Source organism: Mustelus asterias, chromosome 5 (genome assembly GCF_964213995.1).
Source record: "Mustelus asterias chromosome 5, sMusAst1.hap1.1, whole genome shotgun sequence".
NCBI lineage: Eukaryota > Metazoa > Chordata > Chondrichthyes > Carcharhiniformes > Triakidae > Mustelus > Mustelus asterias.
Genome location: NC_135805.1, coordinates 33,125,906 through 33,151,335, shown reverse-complemented (window position 1 = coordinate 33,151,335; position 25,430 = coordinate 33,125,906). Strand labels below are relative to the sequence as shown.

The 25,430-nt window shown below is 43.2% G+C and overlaps 1 protein-coding gene across 1 annotated transcript in view; it reads right to left on the bottom strand.

Moving 5' to 3' along the window:
* Positions 1 to 411: 411 nt before the first annotated feature.
* The window catches only part of scml4 (Scm polycomb group protein like 4), a 169,636-nt gene continuing 144,617 nt past the window's right edge, over positions 412 to 25,430 (bottom strand). Inside the window, exons 8-10 of the mRNA XM_078213537.1 lie at positions 12,528 to 12,794; positions 4,913 to 5,076; positions 412 to 2,978 (exon numbers count right to left, since the gene is read on the bottom strand). Coding sequence (XP_078069663.1) covers positions 2,853 to 2,978; positions 4,913 to 5,076; positions 12,528 to 12,794 — 557 coding nt within the window. The 3' untranslated portion in view covers positions 412 to 2,852. The remainder of the gene's footprint in view (positions 2,979 to 4,912; positions 5,077 to 12,527; positions 12,795 to 25,430) is intronic.

The window sequence follows — 25,430 nt, the reverse complement described above, 5'->3', positions numbered from 1 at the left end:
CCTCCTGCCCCCTGTGACTACTGAATGAATTTAAAGTGCTTTTTGTGTGACCTCTCTATTGCTATCTGCAAATGACTCTGTGTCACAGATCCACTCTCTATAAAATGTTAGTTTATAACTAAATGTTTGCACTCTGCAAACACAAGATTTAGAGGTTCCAGCAGTGATTTTCTTTTGTTGGCAGGTATTTTTTTAACAGCCAGGATCTGAACTTGGTCATTCAGAAACTGGCAGCCACAGGGAAACTTGCAAACTGCTACTGAAGGTATAAGCACAGCTTTCAACTTCAGATGAGGATATAAAAAGGGCAGTAACTGGTTGGCACTGTCTGATTTATACCGGTCCTTATTGACTGCAATGGAAAGAAAATCAGGTGGGTTTATCATGGGTGCCGACTTACACCCACTGAAATGAAGGCCACATTATGCCCACATTATGAAGTTACAAAGGCCACATTACACCCACATTATGAAGTTACAAAAGCATGAGATCAGCTCCTCTTGCCAATTGTGATCACATTTTGCAGCTATAGAACGGCCACTGGCTGTTGACACCAGATCCCAATATATAAACTGACTAATTGCACCCAGTTCCAATATATAGCTACAATAGCTGCTCTGATGAAAGGTCATCCAGAGTCAAAACATCGGCTCTATTCTCTCTCCACAGATGTTGTCAGGCCTGCTGAGATTTTTCAGCATTTGCTGGTTTTGGTCCAATGTATATCTGATTGCTAACATTCACCCACATAAACTGACCAATTGAACCTTCATCCCTGTGTACAGTCAAATATAAACAAAATACTGCAGATGCTGGAAATCTGAAATAAAAACAGAAAGTGCTGGAAAAACTCAGCAGGTCTGGAAGCATAAAGAACAAAGAACAGTACAGCACAGGAACAGGTCCTGCAGCCCACCAAGTCTGTGTCAACACAGATGTCTCGCTAATGCAATATTTTCTTGCCTCTACATGGTCCCTCTGTTCCCTGCCTATTCATGTAACTATCTAGATGCCCCTTAAACGATGTTGTAGAATCTGCTTCCACCACCTCCTCTGGCAGCGCCTTCCAGGCACTCACCACCCTCTGTGTGAAAAACTTGTCCCTTATATTTCTTTTAAACTTTCCCCCTCTCAACTTTCAATCTATACTCCCGAGTAATTGACCCCTCGACTCTGGGAAAAAGACTCTGACTCTCCACTCTATCCAAGCCTGTCATAATCTTGTAAACCTCTATCAGGTCCCCCCTCATCCTCCGATGCTCCAATGCAAACAATCCAAGTTTTTTCAACCTTTCTTCATAATCCATATCTTCCAAACCAGGCAACATCCTGGTAAATCTCTTCTACACCCTTTCCAATGCATCAACATCCTTCTGGTAGTGTGGCTGCCAGAATTGTACACAATACTCCAAATACAGCTTAACCAAATTCTTATACAGCTGCAACATGATTTTCAAATTCCTATCCTCAATGCCCCGACCGATGAAGGCAGGCATGCCATACGCCTTTTTGACCACCTGAGTTGCTACCTTCAGGGTACTGTGGATCTGCACACCTAGATCCCTCTTTATGCTAATATTTCTAAGGCTCTATCATTTACTGTGGACTTCCCTTCAGCAGTAGACTTTCCAAATCGCATTTATGTGGGAAGAGAACCAGAGTTAATGTTTTGATTCCAATATCAGTTCAGGAGAAGAGTCATATTGGACTTGAAATATTAACTCAGTTTCTCGCCACAGATGCTGCCAAATCTGTTGAGTTTTTCCAGCAGTTTCTGTTTTTATCCCAGTGTACCATGCCTGGTTAAACCCAGTCCTCAGTGTACACGAGCTTTTGTAAACCTGCAAACCAATGAACAGTCACTATTGACAAATGCTCTCTAGTATTCTGATTCGGTTTTGACTTCTCTTTTGCCTGTCACTGTTTATTTTTTAATTCAGCCTGACTGGTATCAAGAGTTCCCCTGGCCTGTTCTATTGAATGTTAAGAAAACTCATGAGGATTGCCCAATAAGAAAAAATCCACAAAAAAAGTGTCTACATCATTTTCAATCCAAGCCTGTCATTGTATACAGATGCAAGTATGGTGGTTTATGAAGCTCTTTGCTCCAGCATGTTTCCAGCAGTCCAGGATTCAACCCAAAACAACTCAAGTCCTTCAGTTCAACAAGCGTATATCTACGTACACAAATCATGTATTATATGCACAACAGACATCAAAGTGTCATAGATATGCTTTCTCACACTTAATCACATACAGAGTTCTATGGCATCTGTTAAGTAAAATGTTAACCTTTCAGTAGCCGAGGAGAATTATACACTTATTTACACAGTTCAATATAACTTCATAAAGGCAAAGCCATTCACCTTAAAACTTAAAATTAGATTATGCATATACTGTACATGTTACATAAAGATATTTGTTTCACTCAGTCTGGCATTTTTACAATAATGCTACACACCCACTTACAGAAATGTTACCTCCATATAATTCAGTCCACAACGAGGAAACAGGGTCAGACAAATAGACTACATAGATCATACCTCAGGTATTTTCACTTGAATCCTGGGTGTGAAAGTGACAATACAAGCACAGTTGACATGTGCTGGGATTTTGTTTTGTGCAGAGATGGAAACAACAAATGAAATCACCCACAAACCAGCCTGTGTGTGTGTGGTACTGCTGCAAGGCATCAAGTTACTTCCAGCTCCTCTTGGTCACACGTGTCGGAAGATTACTGAACAATTGTAGTAGGGAGAGTGCTGGCGCACCTTCACAGAAAGAGAATAAAAACAAAACAAAACAAAAAGTGACTTGTCATCCGTTCGCCCTGCTCCCGTTTCCCCCTCGGCTTAGTATTTGCTCTGTTTCAGTTTATCAATGTGGTAGCAGAGCTTCAGGGCTGGGCCAAGTTTCAGTCCCATGTACTTCATTATCATGTCACTCTTCAGCAAGATCAAAGCATTGCCATCGATCTCCTGAAAAAATGGGGAGTGGAAGAGAAGCATGTGAACTGATGAAAAGGTGGCTTATTTTTACCAGATGTGACTAAAACAGCTGAAGTAAAAACAGGAGATTATTAGGAGTACAAGGCAGGTATGAGGATAAATCACAGGCTAACATTGCAGATTTTGACTTTAGTGAATAGTGAGTTCCTATTGATGGGTCCAAAGCCTGAAACATTGATCTCTCGTTTCACTTTTAGGAATTTAACTAATCTGCTGTATGGCTTGTGTTTCATTCAGATTTCCAGCATTTACACTTTTTTTTTCCTTAGTAGTTGTTCGATGCCCCACCCCAATTATTGTGACTAGAAATCAAGCACCAAACATCGTCTAGCACAGCACTGCCATTCATTCTACTGGCAGGAGGCAAAAGATGGTAGCCTGGTAATGGAATAGTTTTGTAATACCAGATATGCTGGTACAGTACCCGATTGTTCATTGCGTGCCATTGTCACCACTTGCCTACAGTGCAATTCCGTGGACCAAGTCTTATGGTACATTACAGGTGAGCCTCATACTGGCTTACATCCTGCACATATGCATATGGACACGCACACTGGGATTCAGAACAAGGAAAGTAGCATGTCAACCTTTAATGGTTTAAGTATTTAAAAGGGAATCAATGTGAGGTGCTGACTTCTCACTTCAAGTTAAATATAACAGCAGCATAAATATGGCTAATTTTATGAAATCAGGCTAACTTGTATCGAACATGACTAACCTGTAACAGCACATGTATGATGCTAATCATTCACATTCGGCGCATCCTACAACTGAAATTAGCATCTGTCTTTAACAGGTCACTGCCACCTCACTAAATGTGATGTAAGCCAAGTGGTCTTCCTGATCTATGCCCAGCTTGTGAAAAATTAAACAGTGGTGTTAGATTCACACACTCGAATATTCAAAGCCACTACTATAAAAGATATCAGGATAATTAAATTAGCTGGCCTTGACTTATGCCTGTTCAGAAAGACAATCTAGGCTTGTTTATGGTTATAGAAATAAAGCCAAACACTTCTTATTCATTTGTGGTATATATGCATCACTGGCAAGGCCAACATGTATTTACTGATCCCTAATTGCCCTTCAGAAGACGACAGTGAGCCACTTTCTTGAGTACAGTCCAAAGATGTGCGGGTTAGGATGATTGGCCGTGCTAAATTGACCCCAGTGTCAGGGGGATTTGCAGGGTAAATGTGTGGGGTTATGGGAATAGGCCTTGGCTGGGATTGTGGTTAGTACAGGCTCGATGGGTCGAATGGCCTCCTTCTGTACTGTAGGGATTCTATGATTCTATATAACTGAACGGCTTGGTATGCCGTTTCAGAGGACAGCCAAAAAACAGCCACATTGCTGTGGGTCTGGAATCATGTTCGGACCAGGTAAGGGCAGTAGGTTTCCTTTCCTGAAGGGCATGAGTAAACCAGATGGGTTTTTTATGACAATTCAGTAGTTTCGTGGTCACCTTTACTGAGACTAGATAATTATTCCAGATTTATTTAAATAATTGGATTTAAATTCCTCCGCTGTCATAGGATTTGCATTCAGGGCCAGAATTCTCCAGCTGTTCACGCCCCGTTGCCGCTGCCAGAGAAGACAAAGCATTTGGCACTCAGCCAGATCTCTGTCCATTGCAGCAGGATGGCAGAATCCCGCTGGGGCAAATGACTGGAGAATCCCACTCCTGGTCTCCGGATCGTAAGTCCGGGCCTCAGGGTTACTGCAAAAGCAAAATACTGCAGATGCTGGAAAGCTGAAATAAAAACAAAAAACGCTGAAAATATTCAGCAGGTCACACAGCATTTGTAAAGAGAGAAGCAGAGTGGGAGGGTTGCTCGTTCAGTAACAACAACCACTCTGCTACCGTATCCTTATTTGTATTTCTCTCAAAGTCTAACACTTACGTGCTTTCTGAAAAGCTCAGCATGTGGACCCAAAGCCTGAGGGTCAGATTCTCTGACAAACCGCATCACATCTTCCACAGACCAGGTAGATGGATGTCTGCTCGATGACCGAAGGTAGTCCTGAGAATGCACATGTCGTTCAAGGCCTGAGGCTGGGCTAGATGCTAAAATGATGCAGGAAAGAAATTTAAAGAGGTAGCAAAATGCTTTCAATATTATCCATTAAACAAAGAATTATATTGTATCAAAAAATAAAACAAAATAATTAAAAACACAATGGGTGGAATTTTCCTATCCTGCCAGCCACGGGAATCGTAGTGGGTGGGACAGGAATATGCAAAGGTCCGTTGACGTCGGGCAGGATTTTCTGGTCTTGGGGCAAGCGCGGCTGGAAAATCCCGCCCAATGTCTCCAAACGTGTACACGCGTAGACATCTAGCCCAGTCCATCACATAAACCAGCCTCCCATCCATTGACTCTGTCTACACTTCCCGCTGCCTCGGCAAAGCAGCCAGCATAATTAAGGACACCAAGCACCCCGGACATTCTCTCTTCCACCTTCTTCCGTCGGGAAAGAGATACAAAAGTCTGAGATCACGTACCAACCAACTCAAGAACAGCTTCTTCCCTGCTGTTGTCAGACCTTCGAATGGACCAACCTTGCATTAAGTTGATCTTTCTCTACACCCTGGCTCTGACTGTAACACTGCATTCTGCATTCTCTCGTTTTCTTCTCTATGAGCGGTATGCTCTGTCTGTATAGCGCGCAAGAAACAATACTTTTCGCTGTATGTTAATACATGTGACAATAATAAATCAAATCGAAATCAAATCAAACTTAACAGGAATTCTGAGCCCAATCTATATTTTGTTGATGGCATTTTGAATATTTGTGCTATTTGCTGTTCAAACCATGCTCTTCAGTATGAAGGCTTGCTAGTCTGGTTAATTTGTTACAAAAGTAAGCATTGTTTGTCCACAGCAGAAGATTAGAGTGTTAAGGTAGAAGATTTAATGCCCAATAAACTAGTCATACATATAATGAATATTGTTCAAATTGGCATATATATCTTACTCCATTCTTCTATATCTGTGTTTAGGAGATGCTCGGTCCTTCAAATTATTGCAGACTCCCCCACACAGTCTCTTTTGTCTGCCTCTTCTCCTCCTCCCTCAAGTCCCACCTTCAATTTAATTGGTAACCACAAATGCTTTCCTCTCTGTTCACGAGCAGACATTCTAAGATATGAAGACGTAAACAGCAAATCCAGTGTACTGTCTGTAATGCAGATTCTGGTTTCCTCTGTAATCTTACATCATAACAACTAGCTAACCTATCCTGCCACCCCCACCTACATTCCCCACAACCATCTCCCTCCCCCCACCCCTCTGGCAACCAAAACCAAACTGGAACACTGAGGCCTTGTTCTCAACAGCACCAACGAAAACCTCAAGAAAAACCAATTTCTGCTGTCTGCTTCAACTGGAAGCAAACAAGGCCACAGTGTGGACACGATCACAAATTAAAAAACACAGCTTTTTAAAAACTTAACTGATCTGCAGCCCAAGCTACTTTTCTTCAAACTCTTATCGTGAACTCTAAAGAGCTTTGTGAGCAGCAATACTTATTGAAAAGCCTGTGAGTTGGTGTGGAAGAAGGCCCAAGGGGTGGGAGGGAAATCACCGTTTAGAACTCTGCGCAAAAGTGAGTCAATCAGCATCTGGTTGAGGACCATTTTACTGATGTTGATAGTAGTTGGGAACTTAATTGGGTTCCATCTTGCAACACTGGCATCTACGTGGCAATGTGGAAAATTGCCCAGGTATGTCCTGTCCAAAGAAAGCAGGATAAATTCATCCCAGACAATTACTGCTCTCTTGACGGAAGGGGTCACTGACAGTGCTGCCAAGTAGCACTTAGTCAGCAATAATTGATGCTCAGTTTGGTTTCTACCCGAGCCAGTCAGCTCCTGACATTATTACAGTCTTGTTCCAGACATGGAAAAAAGAGTTGAATTCAAGAAGTGAGGTGAGAGTGATGACATCAAAGCAGTATTTGACCATCTTGTGGCATCAAGGAGCCCATGTAAAACTGAAGGCAGTGGGAATCAGAGGAAATCTCTCCCATGGTTGGAGTCCTACCAAACACAAAAGAAGATAGCTGTGGTTGTTGGAATTCAATCATCTCAGTCCCATGACATTGCTGCAGAAGTTCATGAGGGTCGTGCCCTGGACATCTTGAACTGCTTCATGAATGGCCTTCCCTTCATCAGAAAGCCACAAGCGGGGATGTTTGCTGATGATTGGACAATGTTCAGCACAATTCGCTACTCCTGACACCAAAGCAGTCCATGTACATATGCACCTGGACAAGATTGAATCTTGGGCTTAATGGGATGTCTGGCTAGGCCAACATTTTTATTGCCCATCCCTATTTGTCCATGAGAAGGTGGTGAGCCACCATGAGATGTAGGTACACCCAACATGATGTTAGGGGGATGGGGGTGTTCCAGGATTTTGACCCAGCAACAATGAACTAAGAGTAATTATTGTTCCAAGTCAGGATGGTGTGTAACTTGAAAGGGAACTTACAGGCAGTAGTGTTCCCTTACATCTGCTGCCCTTGTTCTCTTGGTGATAGAGTTTAGGAAAATCCTGTTGAAGAAGCCTCGGTAAGTTGCTTAAGTGCATCTTGAAGGTGGTAGACGCTGCTGCCATTGTGTGTTGATGCTGGAGGGAGTGGATATGAGGGAGTGGATATTGAAGATGGTGAATGGGGTGCCAGTCAAGCAGGCTGCTTTGTCCTGGATGGTATTGAGCTTCTTAAGTGTTGTTAGAGCTGCACTCATCCAGGCAACTGGACAGGATTCCATCATACTCCTGACTTGTGCCTTGTAGATAGTGGACAGATTTTGGGGAATAAGAAGGGGAGTTTTTCTCCACAGAATTCCTGGCCTCTGACCTGCTCTTGTAGCCATCTTGTTCAGGAATGTTGTCCAGGTCTTGCTGCATATGGGCATGAACTGCTTCAGTATCTGAGGAGTCGCGAATGTTGTTTAACATTGTGCAATCATCAGCGAACATCCCCACCTCTGACTTTATGATGGAAGGAAGGTCATTTATGAAGCAATGATGATGGTTAGGGCTAGGACACTACCCTGAAGTGATGTCCTTGATCTGAGATGATTGACTTACAACAACCACAACCATCTTCCTTTGTGCCAAGTATGATCTCAACCCATGGATGATAAGTGGCAAGCAACACTTGAACCACACAAGTGCCAGGCAATGACCATATCCAATAGGAGTGAATCCAACCATCTCCCTTTGATATTCAATAGCATTACCATCACTGAATCCTCAACTGTCAATATCCTGGAGGTTACCACTGAGCAGAAATTGAATTGGATCGACCATAGAAATACTGTGGCTACAAGAACAGGTCAGAGTCTAGGAATTCTGTGGCAAGTAACTCACCTCTTGACTTGCAAAACTTGTCCATCGTCTACAAAGCACACAAGAGTGTAATGTAATGCACTCCACCTGCCTGAATGACTGCAGCTCCAGCAACACTCAAGAAGCTCAACACCACCTAGAACAAAGCAACCAACTTGATTGACACCCCATCACCACCTTAAACATGCACTCCCTCCATCACCAGCGCACAGTAGCAGCAGTGTGCACCATTTACAAGATGCGCAGTAGGAACTTACCAAGGCTCCTTCAACAGCAACTTTCAAACCTGCAACCTCTACCAGCTGGAAGTCAAGGACAATATGAGAACACCAAGGCCTGCAAGCCACACACCACCCTGACTTGGAACTATATCATTCATTCACTGTTGATGGGTCCAAACCCTGGAACTCCCTTCCTCACAGCATTGTGGGTGTAGCTTCGAACATGCATAGGACCACATGAATTAGGAGCAAGAGTAGGCCACTTCAAGCCTGCTCCATCATTCAATAAGATCATGGCCATCCAGCTCTGCCTTAAAAATATTTAAAAACTCTGCTTCCAATGCCTTTTGAGGATGAGAATTTCAAAGACTCATGACCCTCTGAGAGAAAAAGAATTCTCCTTATCCCTGTCTTAAATGAGCGACACCTTATTTTTAAACAGTGACCTCTAGTTCTGCAAACATAGGGGCAGGAGTTGACTATTTGGCCCATTGAGCCTGCTCCACCATTCATTGTGATCATGGCTGATCCTCTATCGCAACACCATACTCCCATGCTCTCCACACACCTCTTCACACATTTAGAGTCTAGAAATCTATCTTATTGCCTTCTTAAATGTATTCAGTGACTTGGCCTCCACAATCTTCTGTGATAGAGAATTCCACAGATTCACCGTCCTTTGAATGAAAAAGTTTCTCCTCCTCTCAGTCCTAAATGGCCTACCTCCTGAGACTGTGAACCCTTGTTCTAAGCCTCCCAGTCAGAGGAAACAACATCTCTGCATCTACTCTGAATTTTGTGCGTTTCAATTGGATCCTCTCTCATTCTTCTAAATTCCAATGAATACATGCCCAGTCGACCCAATCTCTCCCCATATGCCAATCCTGCCAGCCCAGGAATCAATCTAGCGAATCTTTGCTGCACTCAGTCTATGGCAATATATCCTTAGATAAAGTAACCAAATCTGCACACAATATTCCAGACATGGTCTCACTTAGGCCCTGTACAGCTGCAGTAAGGCATTCTTGCTCCTGTACTCAGGACCCGTTGCAATGAAGGCCAACATAACATTTACCTTCCTAGCTGCTTTCCGTGACTGGTATACTAGGACACCCAGGGGTCCCTTTGTACATCAACATTTCCTAATCTATCATCACTTAAATCATACTCTGCCATTCTGTTTCTCCATCCAAAGTGGATATCTTCACATTTATCCACATTATACTGCAGCTGCTATGTATTTGCACACTCACTCAACTTGTCTAAATCACTTTGAAGCCTCTTAACATCCTCCTCAGCAGTCACATCCCCAACAAGTCAGCAAACTTGAAAATATTACATTTGGTTCCTTCATCTAAATTATTGATGTATATTGTGAGTAGCTGAGACCCAAGCACGGATCCCTGCAGGATACCATTTGTCACTGCCTGCCACTTCAAAAAAGACCCATTTATTCCTACTCTGTTTTTCCTGTCTGCTAATTAATTCTCAATCCCTGTCTATATATCACCCCAATCACATGTGCTTTCATTTTTCACAGTAACCTCTTATGTGGGAGCTTGTCATTCTACTAGTTACGTCCTCAAAAACTCCAGTAGGTTTGTCAAACATGATTTCCCTTTCATAAATTCATATTGACTTTGTCTAATCCTGTTGATATTTTCCAAGTGTCTTCTTATCATATCCTTTAAAATAGAGTCTAGCATTTTACCTACTACTCATTTTAAGCTAACCAGTCTGTAATTCCCTGTTTTCTCTCTCCTTTTTTAAATAACAGGGTTACGTTTGTCACCCTGCAGTTTGTCAGAAATGTTCTAGAATCTACAGACTTTTTGGAACATGACAACCAATGCATCCACTATTTCCATGGCCACCACCTTTAGCATCCTGAGATACTATTTTTGTCTTCCTCCATGAAGACAGAACTAAATTAGTTGTCTAGTTGCTGTGCCATTTCCTTGTTCTCTATTATAAATTCTCCTGACTTGTACTGTAATTGTCTTCACTAATTGTTTTATATATATACATATAGAAGCAAAGCTTCTATGTTACTTGCAAGTTTTCTCTCATATTCTATTTTTCTCCTCTTAATTAATTTCTTGGTTCTCCTTTGCTAAATTCTGAACTGCTTCCAATCCTCAGGCTTGCTACTTTTTTAAGCAACTTTATATGACTTCTCTTTGGATCTAATACTTCATAGAGTTCATAGACTCCTACAGTGCAGAAGGAGGCCATTCGGACCATCGAGTCCCACCCATGCCCTGTCCCCATAACCCCACGCATTTACCCTAGCTAGTCCCCCTGACACGAAGGGGTAATTTAGCATGGCCAATCCATCTAGCACATCTTTGGAGCGTGGAAGGAAACCGGAGCACCCGGAGGGAACCCACGCAGACACGGGGAGAATGTGCAAACTCCACACAGACAGTGACGCAAGCCGGGAATCGAATCCAGGTCCCTGGCTCTATGAGGCAGCAGTGCTAACCACTGTGCCATCATGCCGCCCAGAATCTTCCAATTTACCAACCTACTATCTTCCAATTTATTTTGTTAGCCACAGTTGGGCTGCTTTTCTTGTGTCCTTGCACCAAAAGGGAGTGTCTTACTGTTGCAAAGCATACATTCATTCCTTAAATATTGGCCATTGCCTATTCCACCATCATGCTTTTTAATGAAGTTTCCCAATCTATCAAAGCCAACTCATGTCTCATACATTTGCAATTTCCTTTCTTTAGTTTTAGATTTTCCCACAGGGGAAACATCCTCTCCAAATCCACCCTGTCAAGACCCCTCAGGATCTTAAAGGTTTCAATCAAATCACCTCTTACTCTTCTAAACTCGAATGGCTATAAGCCTAGCCTGAGCATGCACTGCATGAGCCAATCAGGAATCAATAATGTCACTGATCATGCAGTGGTTGTGGTTTGGAAAGATTTTAAAAGCACCCATTTCAGCTAGCAGGCGTACTCCAAATTTGAAACTGAAGACTGCTTGTCAGCTGAAAGCAGAAGACCAGAAAACTCCACACAGAGGAAGAGAGAAGAGCCCATGTCACCTCACATCCTAGGCTGAATCTGGAAGCAAGAACTGCATGAAGCCAGAAAAGTTGCTGCCTAGCTTTGTTAAATACACCTCTTGTTGCTTCATAAATATTTCCTGAATTACAGAACGAATTACAGCCTCCTATTGCCTGAATGGTTAAAGTCTCAAAAGAACAAATGGATATTGAGAAAGTGGATTTGGACGTTCAATACCAATCGCCCCACCAAAAAAAAAACCTGATCCGGCAATGACAGGAGAGATTAGAGGGAAGATGTACAAAGGGCAGCTCAAGACATTTTCTAGAGTCTCATTACAGGGTGCGTCCACAGCTTTGGAGCAGGTTGTACATCTGGGGTCCTGATCGGAAAAGGGAAGGTGATTCCCCCCACCCCCTCCTCCTGTTACTGCCTGAGGCACAAGTCGACTATTGTGCTGGGCGTTCCTCCCACTCCACCCCTGAGCTCCTGCTGGCCTGAAAATTGCGGTCAGGTGGGATGCGCCCTACCGCTGTAAAATTGCAACAAGTGGGGGTGGGTAGGTGACAGGAAGGAAACCGACTGAACTTTAAGCCCCCACCTCTTCCCACCTGCAAACCTGTCAATGGGGGGCCCATTAAATGTTCGCCTATCGTGTCAGTGCAGGGAGGCAGAGAAAAAAAAACCGAGGATAAGGTTATGTGAGTAGAGAAAAGAATAAAAAGGAAAACATTCCCAGTAGATTTGCCCTTTCAGAGAATCACAATTACAATATGGAAAAAGCTCATTCAGCCCATGATGCTAGTACTGATTGTATTTAGTGACGCCCACAATCTTTACTTTAAAAAACAACTGTTGCATTGTTAGCAATAAAACTTAAATATAGTATCTAAAAAAGGCAGCGTCTAGCATGAGCTGTACCTGCATTACTGCTTCCTTTTGCTTCATAAAAGCCTCCTCCTCCGCCCGGACTGGATGAGAGCCTCCGCAAGCCTGATGAAGGGGGCCCATTGGAAGACTGATAGCTCGAGCGATAGTTATACGAGATGGTCCCTGCACTCCGATACTCTCCAGAATTACGCCTCGATGGACTGGGAGGGTTCAGCGAGTGGATGGGAGAATCCATCAAATCCACACCATACCTGTTTTCTACAGCTCCAATGAGATCATCCTCCGGTATCACAGTTTCTGCAGTGGAATCATTATAAAAAAGACATTATACCACAGGCTTATAGTTATACATGCACTTTTTAATGAATCAATATCCTGTGGCATTGCACAAATTTCAGATATTTTTCCATTTTCCCTTTATTTCTGATTGTTTCCATGTTATTTTCAAAAGAATACTGTACATCCTAATGATCTACCATATATTAAAAATGTCATTTTTATTTTATCTTTTTGTTTTTTGAGCATAAGAACATAAAAAATGGAAGCAGGAATAGACCATATGGTCCCTCAAGCCCGCTCTGCCTTTCAGTGTGATCATGGCTGATCTTTGGTTTCAGCTCTACTTTCCTGTCTGCTCCCCGTATCCCTCAATTCTCTGAGAGAACAAAATCTTTCTATATCAGCCTTAAGTATATTCAATGGAGGCACATCCACAATCCTCTGGGGTAGAAAATTCCAAAGATTCACTGCCCTTTGAATGAAGAAATTACTCCTCATCTCAGACCTAAATAATGCCCCCATACTCTATGTTCCCCAGCCAACCTCTCAGTTTCTACCTTGTCAGTCTCCTTCAGCATTTTGTATATTTCAATTAGATTACCTCTCATTCTTCTATCTCCATAGAGTACAGGCCCAATTTACTCAGCATCTCATCACTGGACAACCCTCTCATCTCAGGAACCAATCCAGTGGACCTTTGCTGTTCGGTCTCCATGCATGTGTATCCTTCCTTAGATATGGAGACCAAAACTGCACATAGTACTCTAGTCATGCTCTCATCAATGCTCTAAACCAGGGGTCTCCAAACTTTTCAGTACGAGGGCCACATCGTATATTTTACACATTTTCGGCGGCCAAAGAAAAAAAATTAGTTTTATAAATGAATGAATAAAATTTAAACGAATGAATAAGTTTTATTTGGATCATCTTTGTAATCAGCATGATATGATTCAGAACAAAAGAGAAATGTGACAATTACAAAGAAACATTGCCGTGCTAACACTGAGAAATGATATATAATGAGTAAAAATGTCAAACATTAGCAAATGCTCTGACAAAAGAATCAATTATTTAACTGCAGATGAGAAAAGCAGACTATTCATTTTTTAATTTATTTTATTTACTGAAATTTTACAAATGTTTACTTGAAATGAGAATTTGCCCAATTTTGTGGCACACAATAAGAAAAATAAACACGCCCCAAGAAAGAACTTCAGTAAAACAAAGCAAAGAAATTCAAAATAAACTTGAACCATTAATAAAGGTCGAACAAAAATAAATTCAGTCTGCACCTTTCTACACAATTCTGGCAATTGGAGTTTTCAATCGTAACCAACAAATCATGAGGTTTTGCACAAGATTAATGAGAATGATGGAACTGCTTTTTTAATTTCAAAATATTGCTGAACTGAGGTTTCAAGCTTGAGGAGCCAATTATTAGAATGGACTTCAAATGCTCATCAGATAAATTTGCTCGATATTTGGACTTGACATACTTCATTTTTGAAAATGTTTGTTCACACAGGTACGTTGTACCAAAAACTGATACAAATCCACAAGCAAATCGCTTCAAATTTGGAAACTGCTCAGGCTGCAAAGATTTATAAAATTGGATCAGATTTCCTTCTTTATACTTGTCTTTCAGCATGTCATCTGATTGGAGATCAATAATTTCCATTTGAAACTGACTTGGGAGTGTTTCAACATTGCAGCCAAATGGATTTTGAAACAGCTTTATTTCATCTGTGTTTCCATCAAGATCAGAAAATCGTTCCTGAAATTGTTTTTGCAAGTCCTTAATGATTTCTGTTGCAAATGAAGAAGGAAATTCTGCTTCACTTTCTTCATGAAATTTTTCACAACATGGAAAATGAACCAAGTTATGAACTTTCAGCTGTCCTTGAAATAGCATCAGTTTTGCCCTGAATGCCTTGACATGCGCGAATAGATCACAAATCAAATTTGTTTCACCTTGCAACTTCAGATTCAATTGATTCATATGGCCTGTCACGACTGCAAAAAATGCCAATTTCCAAAGCCAGTCAGTGTTTGATAAAAGTGGTTCGGGTCGATTCTTCTCTGTGAGAAAGGAATCAATTTCCTCTCTGAGCTGAAAGAACCGTGATAGAACCTTTCCACAACTAAGCCATCGAACTGCTGTATAATAAGGCAAGTCACCGAACTCAGAATCAGTTTTTTTCAGAAAATCACGAAACTGGCGATGATTAAGCCCGTGAGATCGAATGAAATTCACTGTTGAAACAACAGGTTTCAGAACGCAAGACATATCCACATTATTTTCCACACAATGCTTGTTGATGGATAATGCAATGCAGAAACATGGGCTTTGAGAATCCACCAACCTCACAAACTTTTGTGATTTGTCCAACCAAACCTTTCTTCACCCCAGACATGTTCTTTCCTCCATCAATTGTCACGCATTGCAGTTTATTCCACTCCAGGTTATATTCTAACACAGTTTTTTGCAATTCTTTGAAGATGTCTTCTCCAGTTACTGTGATGTGCATGCTATGCACTGATGCTAATTCTTGTGTCACATTAAATTCACTGTCGACGCCATGGATGAATACTCGGAGTTGTGATGTATCACACACATCAGTTGATTCATCAAGTGCGAGAGAATACAACTGAAAATGTCTTGCTTTGTTTGCAATTTGATGAAATATATTGCTTCCTATATCCTCAATTCTACAAGCAACAGTATTTGGCACAAGACTGATGATTTTGAACAGATTTGCTTTTTCTGGGCATAACTCTTCCACTGCTTCCATTCTACACTCTTTGATGAGATCTCCATCGGTGAATGGCTTTCCTCTTTTAGCCAACACACAAGCTAGTTTGTAACTGGCCCTGGTTAAAGCTTCATTTTCAGTTATCTTCTGCGTTAAAAAAGCTTGTTGGGAAAGCAACCTGCGTTGCAGTGATTCAAATTTTTCCGAACGCTGTGTTCCTGTGAATTGGGAATAACTTGGTTCATGTTTGGTCTCATAGTGCCGACGTACATTGTACTCCTTCAAAACTGCAACAGTTTTGTTGCATATGACACACAAGGCTTTATCACCTGCTTGTACAAAGAAGTACTTTACACCCCATTCTTCATTAAACAGGCAGCACTCACTGTCCACTTTTCTTTTCTTTTTTCCTTCCATAACTGAATTGGTCTGAATTGCCGCCATCATTGTCATTGTTCTCGCTCATTTCAGACAGATGGAGCTTACGGATTGGATAAAGCAGTTGTCACTCAGTCAATGCAGAGCAGCAATTGGATAACAGATGTCTCAATTGCTGATTCGTTTAATGAACTGTCAGTCATAGGACAGCAGCTCTGATTGGACAATAGGCCGGTAAAGAAGGCGGGGATTCCCATGTGTCCATCAGATACCGCGCGGAGCGGCAGCAAATGTCCGGCCTGTGGCTTCCGTCCCCACGTCCAGATCCTGAGTCAGCGGCGGGGTTCCGGACGCGGGAGTGTTTTTGGCAGTGGGAATCCCGTCCTGCTCCACTGACTGTGGGCCAGATGTTAGCCCGCTGCGGACCGGATGTGGCCCGCGGGCCGTAGTTTGGAGACCCCTGCTCTAAACTACAGCAGCATGACTTCCTTATTCTTGTACTCCAATTCTCTTGCAATTTGACATCTTTGCTCAACCTGCTTTATTTGAATGAAAAGGACTTCAGCTTCTCTAGTCTCAATTCATAACTAAAGACTTTAGTCCCTGATATCGTTTTCTGCAGTTTTGAAATCCTTCTCAAAGATCCCTTAAGAAGATACATTATTCGAACTGCAGCGTAACAAAATTGTGCAGTATATTGTTATAAAGCAGAGGTTAAAGCAGAGGGGCGGCACGGTAGCACAGTGGTTAGCACTGCTGCTTCACAGCTCCAGGGACCTGGGTTCGATTCCCGGCTTGGATCACTGTCTGTGTGGAGTTTGCACATTCTCCTCGTGTCTGCGTGGGTTTCCTCCGGGTGCTCCGGTTTCCTCCCACAGTCCAAAGATGTGCGGGATAGGTTGATTGGCCAGGTTAAAAATTGCCCCTTAGAGTCCTGAGATGCGTAGGTTAGAGGGATTAACGGGTAAATATGTAGGGGTAGGGCCTGGGTGGGAGTGTGGTCGGTGCAGACTCGATGGGCTGAATGGCCTCCTTCTGCACTGTAGCGTTTCTATGATTTCTATGATGCCCCCTCTGAGAACCAACACCGAAACACTCAAAGAGGAGTACCTCACCCTATAATCTGTAAAAGGTGTGTGAAGTGGTGCGACCTGCTCGTCAGCAACTTCCAGTGGTTAAATACAAAATAAATCCCTGACATTCTCTCTAAAATCAACACAGAACAATTTGTTTATCTAACTAACAGTGAGCAAATTAACTAAAAGATTAACAAACCAAATCAATCCCTTCTAACTATTAACTATTCCCGAATAAAACAAGATTCTAATGGTATGCTGTTCAAATAAATACAATTTCCACTCAGTAACAAAATAGAATTTAGTCGCTCTCTAAATTACAACCAGGTTTTGTGTCTTCTGGAATATTCTGGGCCTTCTCTGTTGATTCTTCTGTCTGGAGCTTCTTTCTTCTTTGGTACCTTTGCTATCTAGATGGTGCTTTCTCTAAGACATAGATGAGGCTCTGAGAGCCAGTGATTCTCTCTCTCTCTCGAGTTGAGAGTTGTGAGCTGTTAGCTCTGGCTGGTGGAAGTTTCTCTACCCAACTTTGCGACAATATCTATCTATTAATCTCTTAATCTCTAAAATCTTGTACAATTAAAAACTTGTGCAACACATGGCGACTCAAGCCAAGCTCTGCAGAAACCGTATCCAGCAGATGCCATCTTCACAATGCAAAAAACAATAAAGAGCTCAACATCCAAATGAACTGCTACAAATTAAACACCACCCACCCAAACATACCTTGGAGTGACCCCAGATAAGACACTAACCTTCCAGGAACACCTCAAATCAACTGCAGCCAAGGTCAAGTCCAGAAACAACTTGATTGCCAAACGAGGCGGCTCAATGTGGGGGGCTGCTACCACCACCCTCTGAACCTTGGCACTCGCACTCTCATACTCAGTGTGCTCCTGTTTGGTCAAGATCACCACACCCACACACATACACACACACACAGAGTTGATGCCCAGCTGAATGCTACCATGTGTATCATTACTGGAACACTGCTCAACACCACTCCCTTGACTCGTTGTCCTGGTAAACATCACTGCTTTACATATCCACCGACTTGAAACATCCCATAAAATGATAGAAAAAGTTTGCAATGCCCCCCACCTGCTACTTCGTGCTGCTCTATTCAGCACACCCAAGATACAATTCTCATCAAGAAGACTGATCTGGAATAACCCTCCAACGCAGGACCTGGTGTGCAAGTCCACAAATTCCACCTGGACAAATGAATGGGAATCATTAACCAGGGAAATTGAGGGATTGGTCAAAAAGAAAAGAGTGGCGTACGTTATGTCCAGGCAGCTAAAAACGGAGGGAGCTCTGGAGGAATACAAAGAAAGTAGGAAAGAACTCAAACGAGGAATTAGAAGGGCAAAAAGGGTCACGAAATGTCCTTGGCAGACAGGATTAAGGAGAATCCTAAGGCATTTTATTCATACGTTAGGAACAAAAGGGCTGTCAGGGAAAAAATCGGACCTCTCAGGGACAAAAGTGGGGAATTATGCTTAGAGCCCAAAGAAGTAGGGGAGATCCTAAATGAATACTTTGCGTCAGTATTCACAAAGGAGAGGGATGTGTTGACTGGGAGTGTCTCGGAGGGGAGTGTTGACCCGTTAGAGAAAATCTCCATTACAAGGGAGGAAGTGTTAGGTTTTTGGGGGAATATAAAGACTGACAAATCCCCAGGGCCTGATGGAATCTATCCCAGGCTGCTCAGGGAGACGAGAGATGAAATCGCTGGGCCTCTGACGCAAATCTTTGTCTCGTCACTGGACACAGGTGAGGTCCCAGAGGATTGGAGGATAGCTAATGTGGTCCCGTTATTTAAGAAGGGTAGGAAGGATAACCCGGGAAATTATAGGCCGGTGAGCTTGACGTCCGTGGTGGGGAAGTTGTTGGAGAGGATTCTTAGAGATAGGATGTATGTGCATTTAGAAAGGAATAAACTCATTAACGATAGTCAGCATGGTTTTATGAGAGGGAGGTCCTGCCTCACTAACCTGGTGGAGTTTTTTGAAGAAGTGACTAGAATGGTTGACGAGGGAAGGGCCGTGGATGTTGTCTCTATGGACTTTAGTAAAGCGTTTGACAAAGTCCCTCATGGTAGGTTGGTGCAAAAGGTTGGATCTCATGGGATAAAGGGGGAGGTGGCTAGATGGGTGGAGAACTGGCTTGGTCACAGAAGACAGAGGATGGTAGTGGAAGGGTCTTTTTCCGGCAGGATGCCTGTGACTAGTGGTGTTCCGCAGGGCTCTGTATTGGGACCTCTGCTGTTTGTGATTTATATAAACGATCTGGAAGAAGGAGTAACTGGGGTGATCAGTAAGTTTGCGGACGACACAAAAATGGCTGGACTTGCAGATAGTGAGGAGCATTGTCAGAGGCTACAGAAGGATATAGATAGGCTGGAAATTTGGGCAAAGAAATGGCAGATGGAGTTCAATCCAGATAAATGTGAAGTGATCCATTTTGGTAGAACTAACGGAGGGGGGAGCTATACGATAAATGGCAGAATCATAAAGGGTATAGATACGCAGAGGGACCTGGGTGTGCAAGTCCACAGATCCTTGAAGGTGACGTCACAGGTGGAGAAGGTGGTGAATAAGGCATATGGCATGCTTGCCTTTATAGGACGGGGCATAGAGTATAAAAGTTGGGGTCTGATGTTGCGGTTGTATAGAACGTTGGTTCGGCTGCACTTAGAATACTGCGCCCAGTTCTGGTCGTCACACTACCAAAAAGACGTGGAGGCTTTAGAGAGAGTGCAGAGGAGGTTTACCAGGATGTTGCCTGGTATGGAAGGGCTTAGTTATTAGGAGAGATTGGGTAAACTGGGGTGTTCTCACTGGAAAGACGGAGGATGAGGGTTGACCTAATAGAGGTGTTTAAAATTATGAAAGGCATAGATAGGGTGAACGGTGGGAAGCTTTTTCCCAGGTCGGTGGTGACGTTCACGAGGGGTCATAGGTTCAAGGTGAAGGGGGGGAGGTTTAACACAGATACCAGAAGGACATATTTTACACAGAGGGTCGTGGGGGCCTGGAATGTGCTGCCGGGCAAGGTGGTGGAGGCAGACACACTGGGAACGTTTAAGACTTATCTAGATAGCCACATGAATGGAGTGGGAATGGAGGGATACAAAAGAATGGTCTAGTTTGGACCAGGGAGCGGCGCGGGCTTGGAGGGCCGAAGGGCCTGTTCCTGTGCTGTATTGTTCTTTGTTCTTTGTATTGGACATGACAAACAAGTATCTGGTCTCAAACCCAATTCAACAGCTGCCTGGTTTCAACCTTCCAAGGAAAGAGTGGTCCACCTTCAACAGGCTCAGGACCAGCCACAGCCCCTGCTTGGCCAACCTCCACAGATGGGGCATTAGTAACAGCTCCCTATGTGCCTGTGGGAGAGAGCAAATTATGGACCACATCGTAGAGGAATGTCCAATCTGTGACGATACTGTGCCTTTAAGAAATGCATCTTAGTCATGTTCCTGAGCTGAATGTGTTTACTAGGCCCTTCTATTTTATTGGAGCCATTTTGTCTGGATCCAGAAGCACTGTATTGTTACTCATAATTGATGTTATAATGTTTGTTTGATCGGAACTAATGCAGCATTCTGTTGTTTTGTGTTTTTCCCTGGGATATTGTAGAGTAGTGCTCGATTAGGTTGATTGACAGATAAGGTCATATGACTGGATACAGTTCGGCTTTCACAGAGAACTCAAGTCAGTCTGCTTTTGGGATTTTTAGAGAGAGGTTGCTTTCTCTGTATCTCTTGCTCTGTCTGAAGTGGAGGCTAGAATCTGCCAAGAAATTAGAGTCAGAGTCATCGATAAATTTGAACATTTAGCCCTTTCGTCTAAGATTCTACTGTTTGTGGGTGGAGCTTTCTCTGAAAGTTGCTGCATGAAAATTAGAAGATAGGGGTCTGTCTGGATCACTTTCAAGAAGTGTCAAAAGGCTGGAAATCTAGTACCTATGTAAACATCTTTGGTTTCTGTGCTAACTGGTTCTAAAGAGGGGACTTATGTTTATGTGGGATACCGCTAAATTGAAAATAGAGATAGTTAGCTATTAAGAATTATACTTCATCATGTTTAAGTATTTTAATTTGTAAAAGTTATGCTAATTCTTTTTGTTATATTGTAACTGTGTTCTTAAATAAAGTTTGTTTTGATAAAAGCTTCTTGAGTGGGTCGCTTTAATCATACCTGGAGTGAAATGCCTTATGCTAACCCTAATGCCAAAATCAAATGCAAAAGTTAGGATCTAGACTAACTTCATAAAATACCTTGGAGTTTCTGATCTGGGCCTTAACAAATCCACAGACTCAGCAAAGGCCTATCTGCATGCAAAAGAGCAGGATTAGAAGAAACTGCTTGGCTTAGGGACTTTGCATTCACTAAATAAAACCCATTAATCTCATAAAACAGTAAGTGTACACTTGTACACAGGATGTTGCCTGGTATGGAAGGGCTTAGTTATGAGGAGAGATTGGGTAAACTGGGGTTGTTCTCACTGGAAAGACGGAGGATGAGGGGTGACCTAATAGAGGTGTATAAAATTATGAAAGGCACAGATAGGGTGAACGGTGGGAAACTTTTTCCCAGGTCGGTGGTGACGTTCACGAGGGGTCATAGGTTCAAGGTGAGCGGGGGGGAGGTTTAACACGGATATCAGAAGAACGTATTTTACACAGAGGATGGTGGGGGCCTGGAATGCGCTGCCAGGCAAGGTGGTGGAGGCGGACACACTGGGAACGTTTAAGACTTATCTAGATAGCCATATTAACGGAGTGGGAATGGAGGGATACAAAAGAATGGTCTAGTTTGGACCAGGGAGCGGCGCGGGCTCGGAGGGCCGAAGGGCCTGTTCCTGTGCTGTATTGTTCTTTGTTACATTCATGGGAAGGCAACCATCTCAGCCCCAGGACATCGCTACAGGAATTTCTCAGGGTAGGACACAAGGCCCATAATAAGATCAGTAATGGGTTGTTAGCATTGAGTGAAAAGTGTGCATCCATTCATAACTCCGCAGATAATAAATTATTCTGTGCTGGAAGAAGTTGGGCTGATAAGTGGCAAGTAACAAATGTCCCATATATGTGCCAGGCAATGATAGCCACCAGCGTGGGAGCCTAACCACCTCCCCCTTACATTTAATGGCACTATCCAACCATCAATATTCTGGATTCACCACTGATTAGATATCTAATTGGACCAGCCAGATAAATACTGTAGCTACAGGAGCAGGATCTGGGTATTCTGCAGGGCACAAGTAAAGAGATGGATGTGTGTGGGGAATGTCACAGTGGTGTGGGTCCTGTATGGGGGTGGGGTATAGGTAGATACAGGGGTATAGAAATGTATGGGCATGGCTACATGTGGGGATGTGTTATGTGAGGGGAAGGGCTGGATAAGGTCATGTATGGGGGTGTGGATGAGTAGGTGTCAGATATGAGAGTGGACAGGTGTGGGTACGACTATGTGTGGGGATGTGGTGTGGCAGAATGTGGGTAGGGATGGGTTTGTGTCTGGAATTGTGAGTGTGTGTATGTGTGGGGGTAGATGTGGGGTTGGGCATGGATGTGTCTGGGAGGGAGTGTGGGAGTATGCTAATTTTTTTCCTCAGTTTGATGAGCAGTGTTTACACAGGCCAAATGGGCAACCTCATCCTCAAAAAAATGAAAAGTTATAAATACGGAGACCGAAACAGAGGTGGTAAATTAGAATTTTTTTAAGTCAGAGGCATTAAGTATTTCCAAATACCATCAGTCAACAGCTATAATTACCACTCGGCCATGCAAAGGGAAATAAAGATGACAAGAGGTTAAAAGTCTCAAATTTGCCTGCATCTGATATTTTCTTTTTAACAAACAATGATGTTTTGTTCCCTTGCTCTGCAGGTTTAAAATTAACATTCTAAAAGAGAGGGGTTGTTAAAAATAATTAAATATAAAACAAACATGTGTCTTTAACTGCAGAAAATACAGGAAAAGTAGAAGGTCTATTCACAGTGTTTACAATACCTGTTGGCACACAGCCACAGAAGGACAACAATTACGCAGTGTTCTGAGAACCCGCCAGTGCTTAACAACTGTCAGCGAAGTTGACAGTGATTGCTGAGTGACTGGCACCTCAGACACACTGACACACTGGCCTTATGTTAAAAGAGAATCAGATGTTGGTTAGGAGCAGCAGAGATCTGAAATAACAGCTGGCATGTCTCTACTCAGCACAGTGCCCTCTGCAGACTCCTGGTTCAGACAGTGGTGAATGTACTGACAGAGATAGCTCCTAAAATGGATCATGGCAGACAGAATCTTATCACCTTTGACCTTGCTGGAGCACCTTAACCATTTTTGATCGGGAACTTCCTGTTGCTCTTTCCCAAAGATGACCCATCAAGAGGGCGGCCTCTGGGCTCCCAGTGAGGGAGAGTGGGGTGGGATGGCATGGCCATTTAGTCAGCAAAATTATTTCTGCTTAAAGGACTATAGCATGTTTCAGAGAAGCTCTCTGCAGCAGTTGGGTATTTTAGGTTGCAGCAGCCACAAGGTTGGAGAGAAGGCCTGGGAAGGCTACTCCAGTCGCATCCTGACCTGGAGGCTTGGCCAAGAAAGCGGGGGGCCTACAGTGAAGTGAATGCCCCCAAGGATGGGAGGAAGAGGACAGCTTGTCTAACCAAGCAGGCATAGCTGGAAATGGCTGAGGGAGTGAGAAACTACTCCAACTGAAAAGCCAGCAACAAGAGGATGTGACAGATGAGTGTCATAGCAGTGTCAGGTACTAAGCCCCACACTCTGACTTACCCAACATTCTCCTGTACAGCATGCCTCAGGCCAACACATCTTGCAGCTGCACTCACTCCTCTCCCTACAGGCACCTCACATTCCTACCTGAACAACCAATAGTCACACTTCCCCTCAGACTTTTGCCCTGTCAAAATCATGTCTCACGGTAACCCTCTCAACTGGTCACCTTCACACCTCTGCACACAAGCCATTCTGACCATTCACATCTCCCTGATTTCTCACCTTGCGGGAGAAGAGTGCATACAACTTGGCGAGAGACAGAGATGCTTTGTTGAGGGAGGCAGGGGAATTAATTCCCTCAATGATAGCCATGTCAGCCACTGGTAATGCAAGGTTCATTGGAACTTGCACCATGAGAATGCAGATGTCAACAGCAGCCTGCCATAAGAGCCTAAGCTTCCTTAGGCAGTGGTGTTCACACATGTTGAGACAGCTGATCCTCTGTAGACCCAGTGTTAAGGGTGTCACCATCTTCCAGCTGGACCTCTGTACGCCTCGTCTCATCCCTGTGGAGGGATATGTGACTGAGGAGGAGGCAACTTGTGCTACTGTTGAAGTTGCTTCTGCTGGAGCATGTTGCAGTGGAAAGCCCCCTGCCCTAGATCCTCAGCAGAGGGGGATACTATAGGTGCATGAGTTTCTTCCATTCCTTTGAGAAGCTGGAGGCAGAGAAGTGCAGCTGATGGTGGGTGAATTGCAGGTCAGATGAAGTGCCTTCCAGTTGGTTGGCAATAGCCTGTCATGCAATGATAGCACTCTCTGACAAAAGAAGTGCTTTGCAAAGCAATCTCATATCTGGCTGTGTCTGCAGCGTTCCAATACAATTGATCACAGTTATCACAGCTTGTCGGTTTGGAGACTGTTGGCAAAGAGTGAATCTATGTGTAAAACCCTCTTCATCGCCCATTTAATTGCCTTCTCTCCTCAACCGTGGTATTCCTAACATCACTCCCTACTGTAATGGCCTAACTATGTTAGGGGATGTGGGTTTTAACCAGAAAGAAAAAGATGTGGGGTTTGCACATGTCGATTCAAACTAACAACAACTGGTTTATTGAAAAGCTGCCCTCTGCACAGAACAGAAAGTGAAACTAAAACAGCAGCCTGTACAATATCCCAATGACATCACCATCAAATCATGTGACTGGCTCTTAAAGCAATCATGCAACTACTTAAATATACAACACCTACCAGCCCTGGAAAAGCTAGAAAGCTGCAATAGTGCATCAGGATACCAGCCCAATGACAGTTATTGTAATCTTTCCGCCTCTCCACCTCCAAACCCTCCAAATTGTTGTTTCCTGTTTTATTTGTTCTGTCACTTTTAGTGGCCTGTGTTTCTGCTTCTCTACTCCATTTGAAATCTTACTATTTAAGGTGCTTTTTCTTGCTCTATTCTTTTTTCCACAATATATTACTTTATACTTTTCTACGTTGAACTACATCTGCATCTTATAAGTTCCTCCCGCCGGCCAATGCCCTCCTTCAGCCATACAATTTGTCACCTCCCTCAACTGGTCACTCTCAAAATTCAATATTGTTTTCTATTCCCAAGTCAAAATACAGTAACCTCGATATATAGTAAATAGGAACAGCCAGATGGGGCAGTTTCTGCTGGCCAGAAAGTAGTACGAGGGAT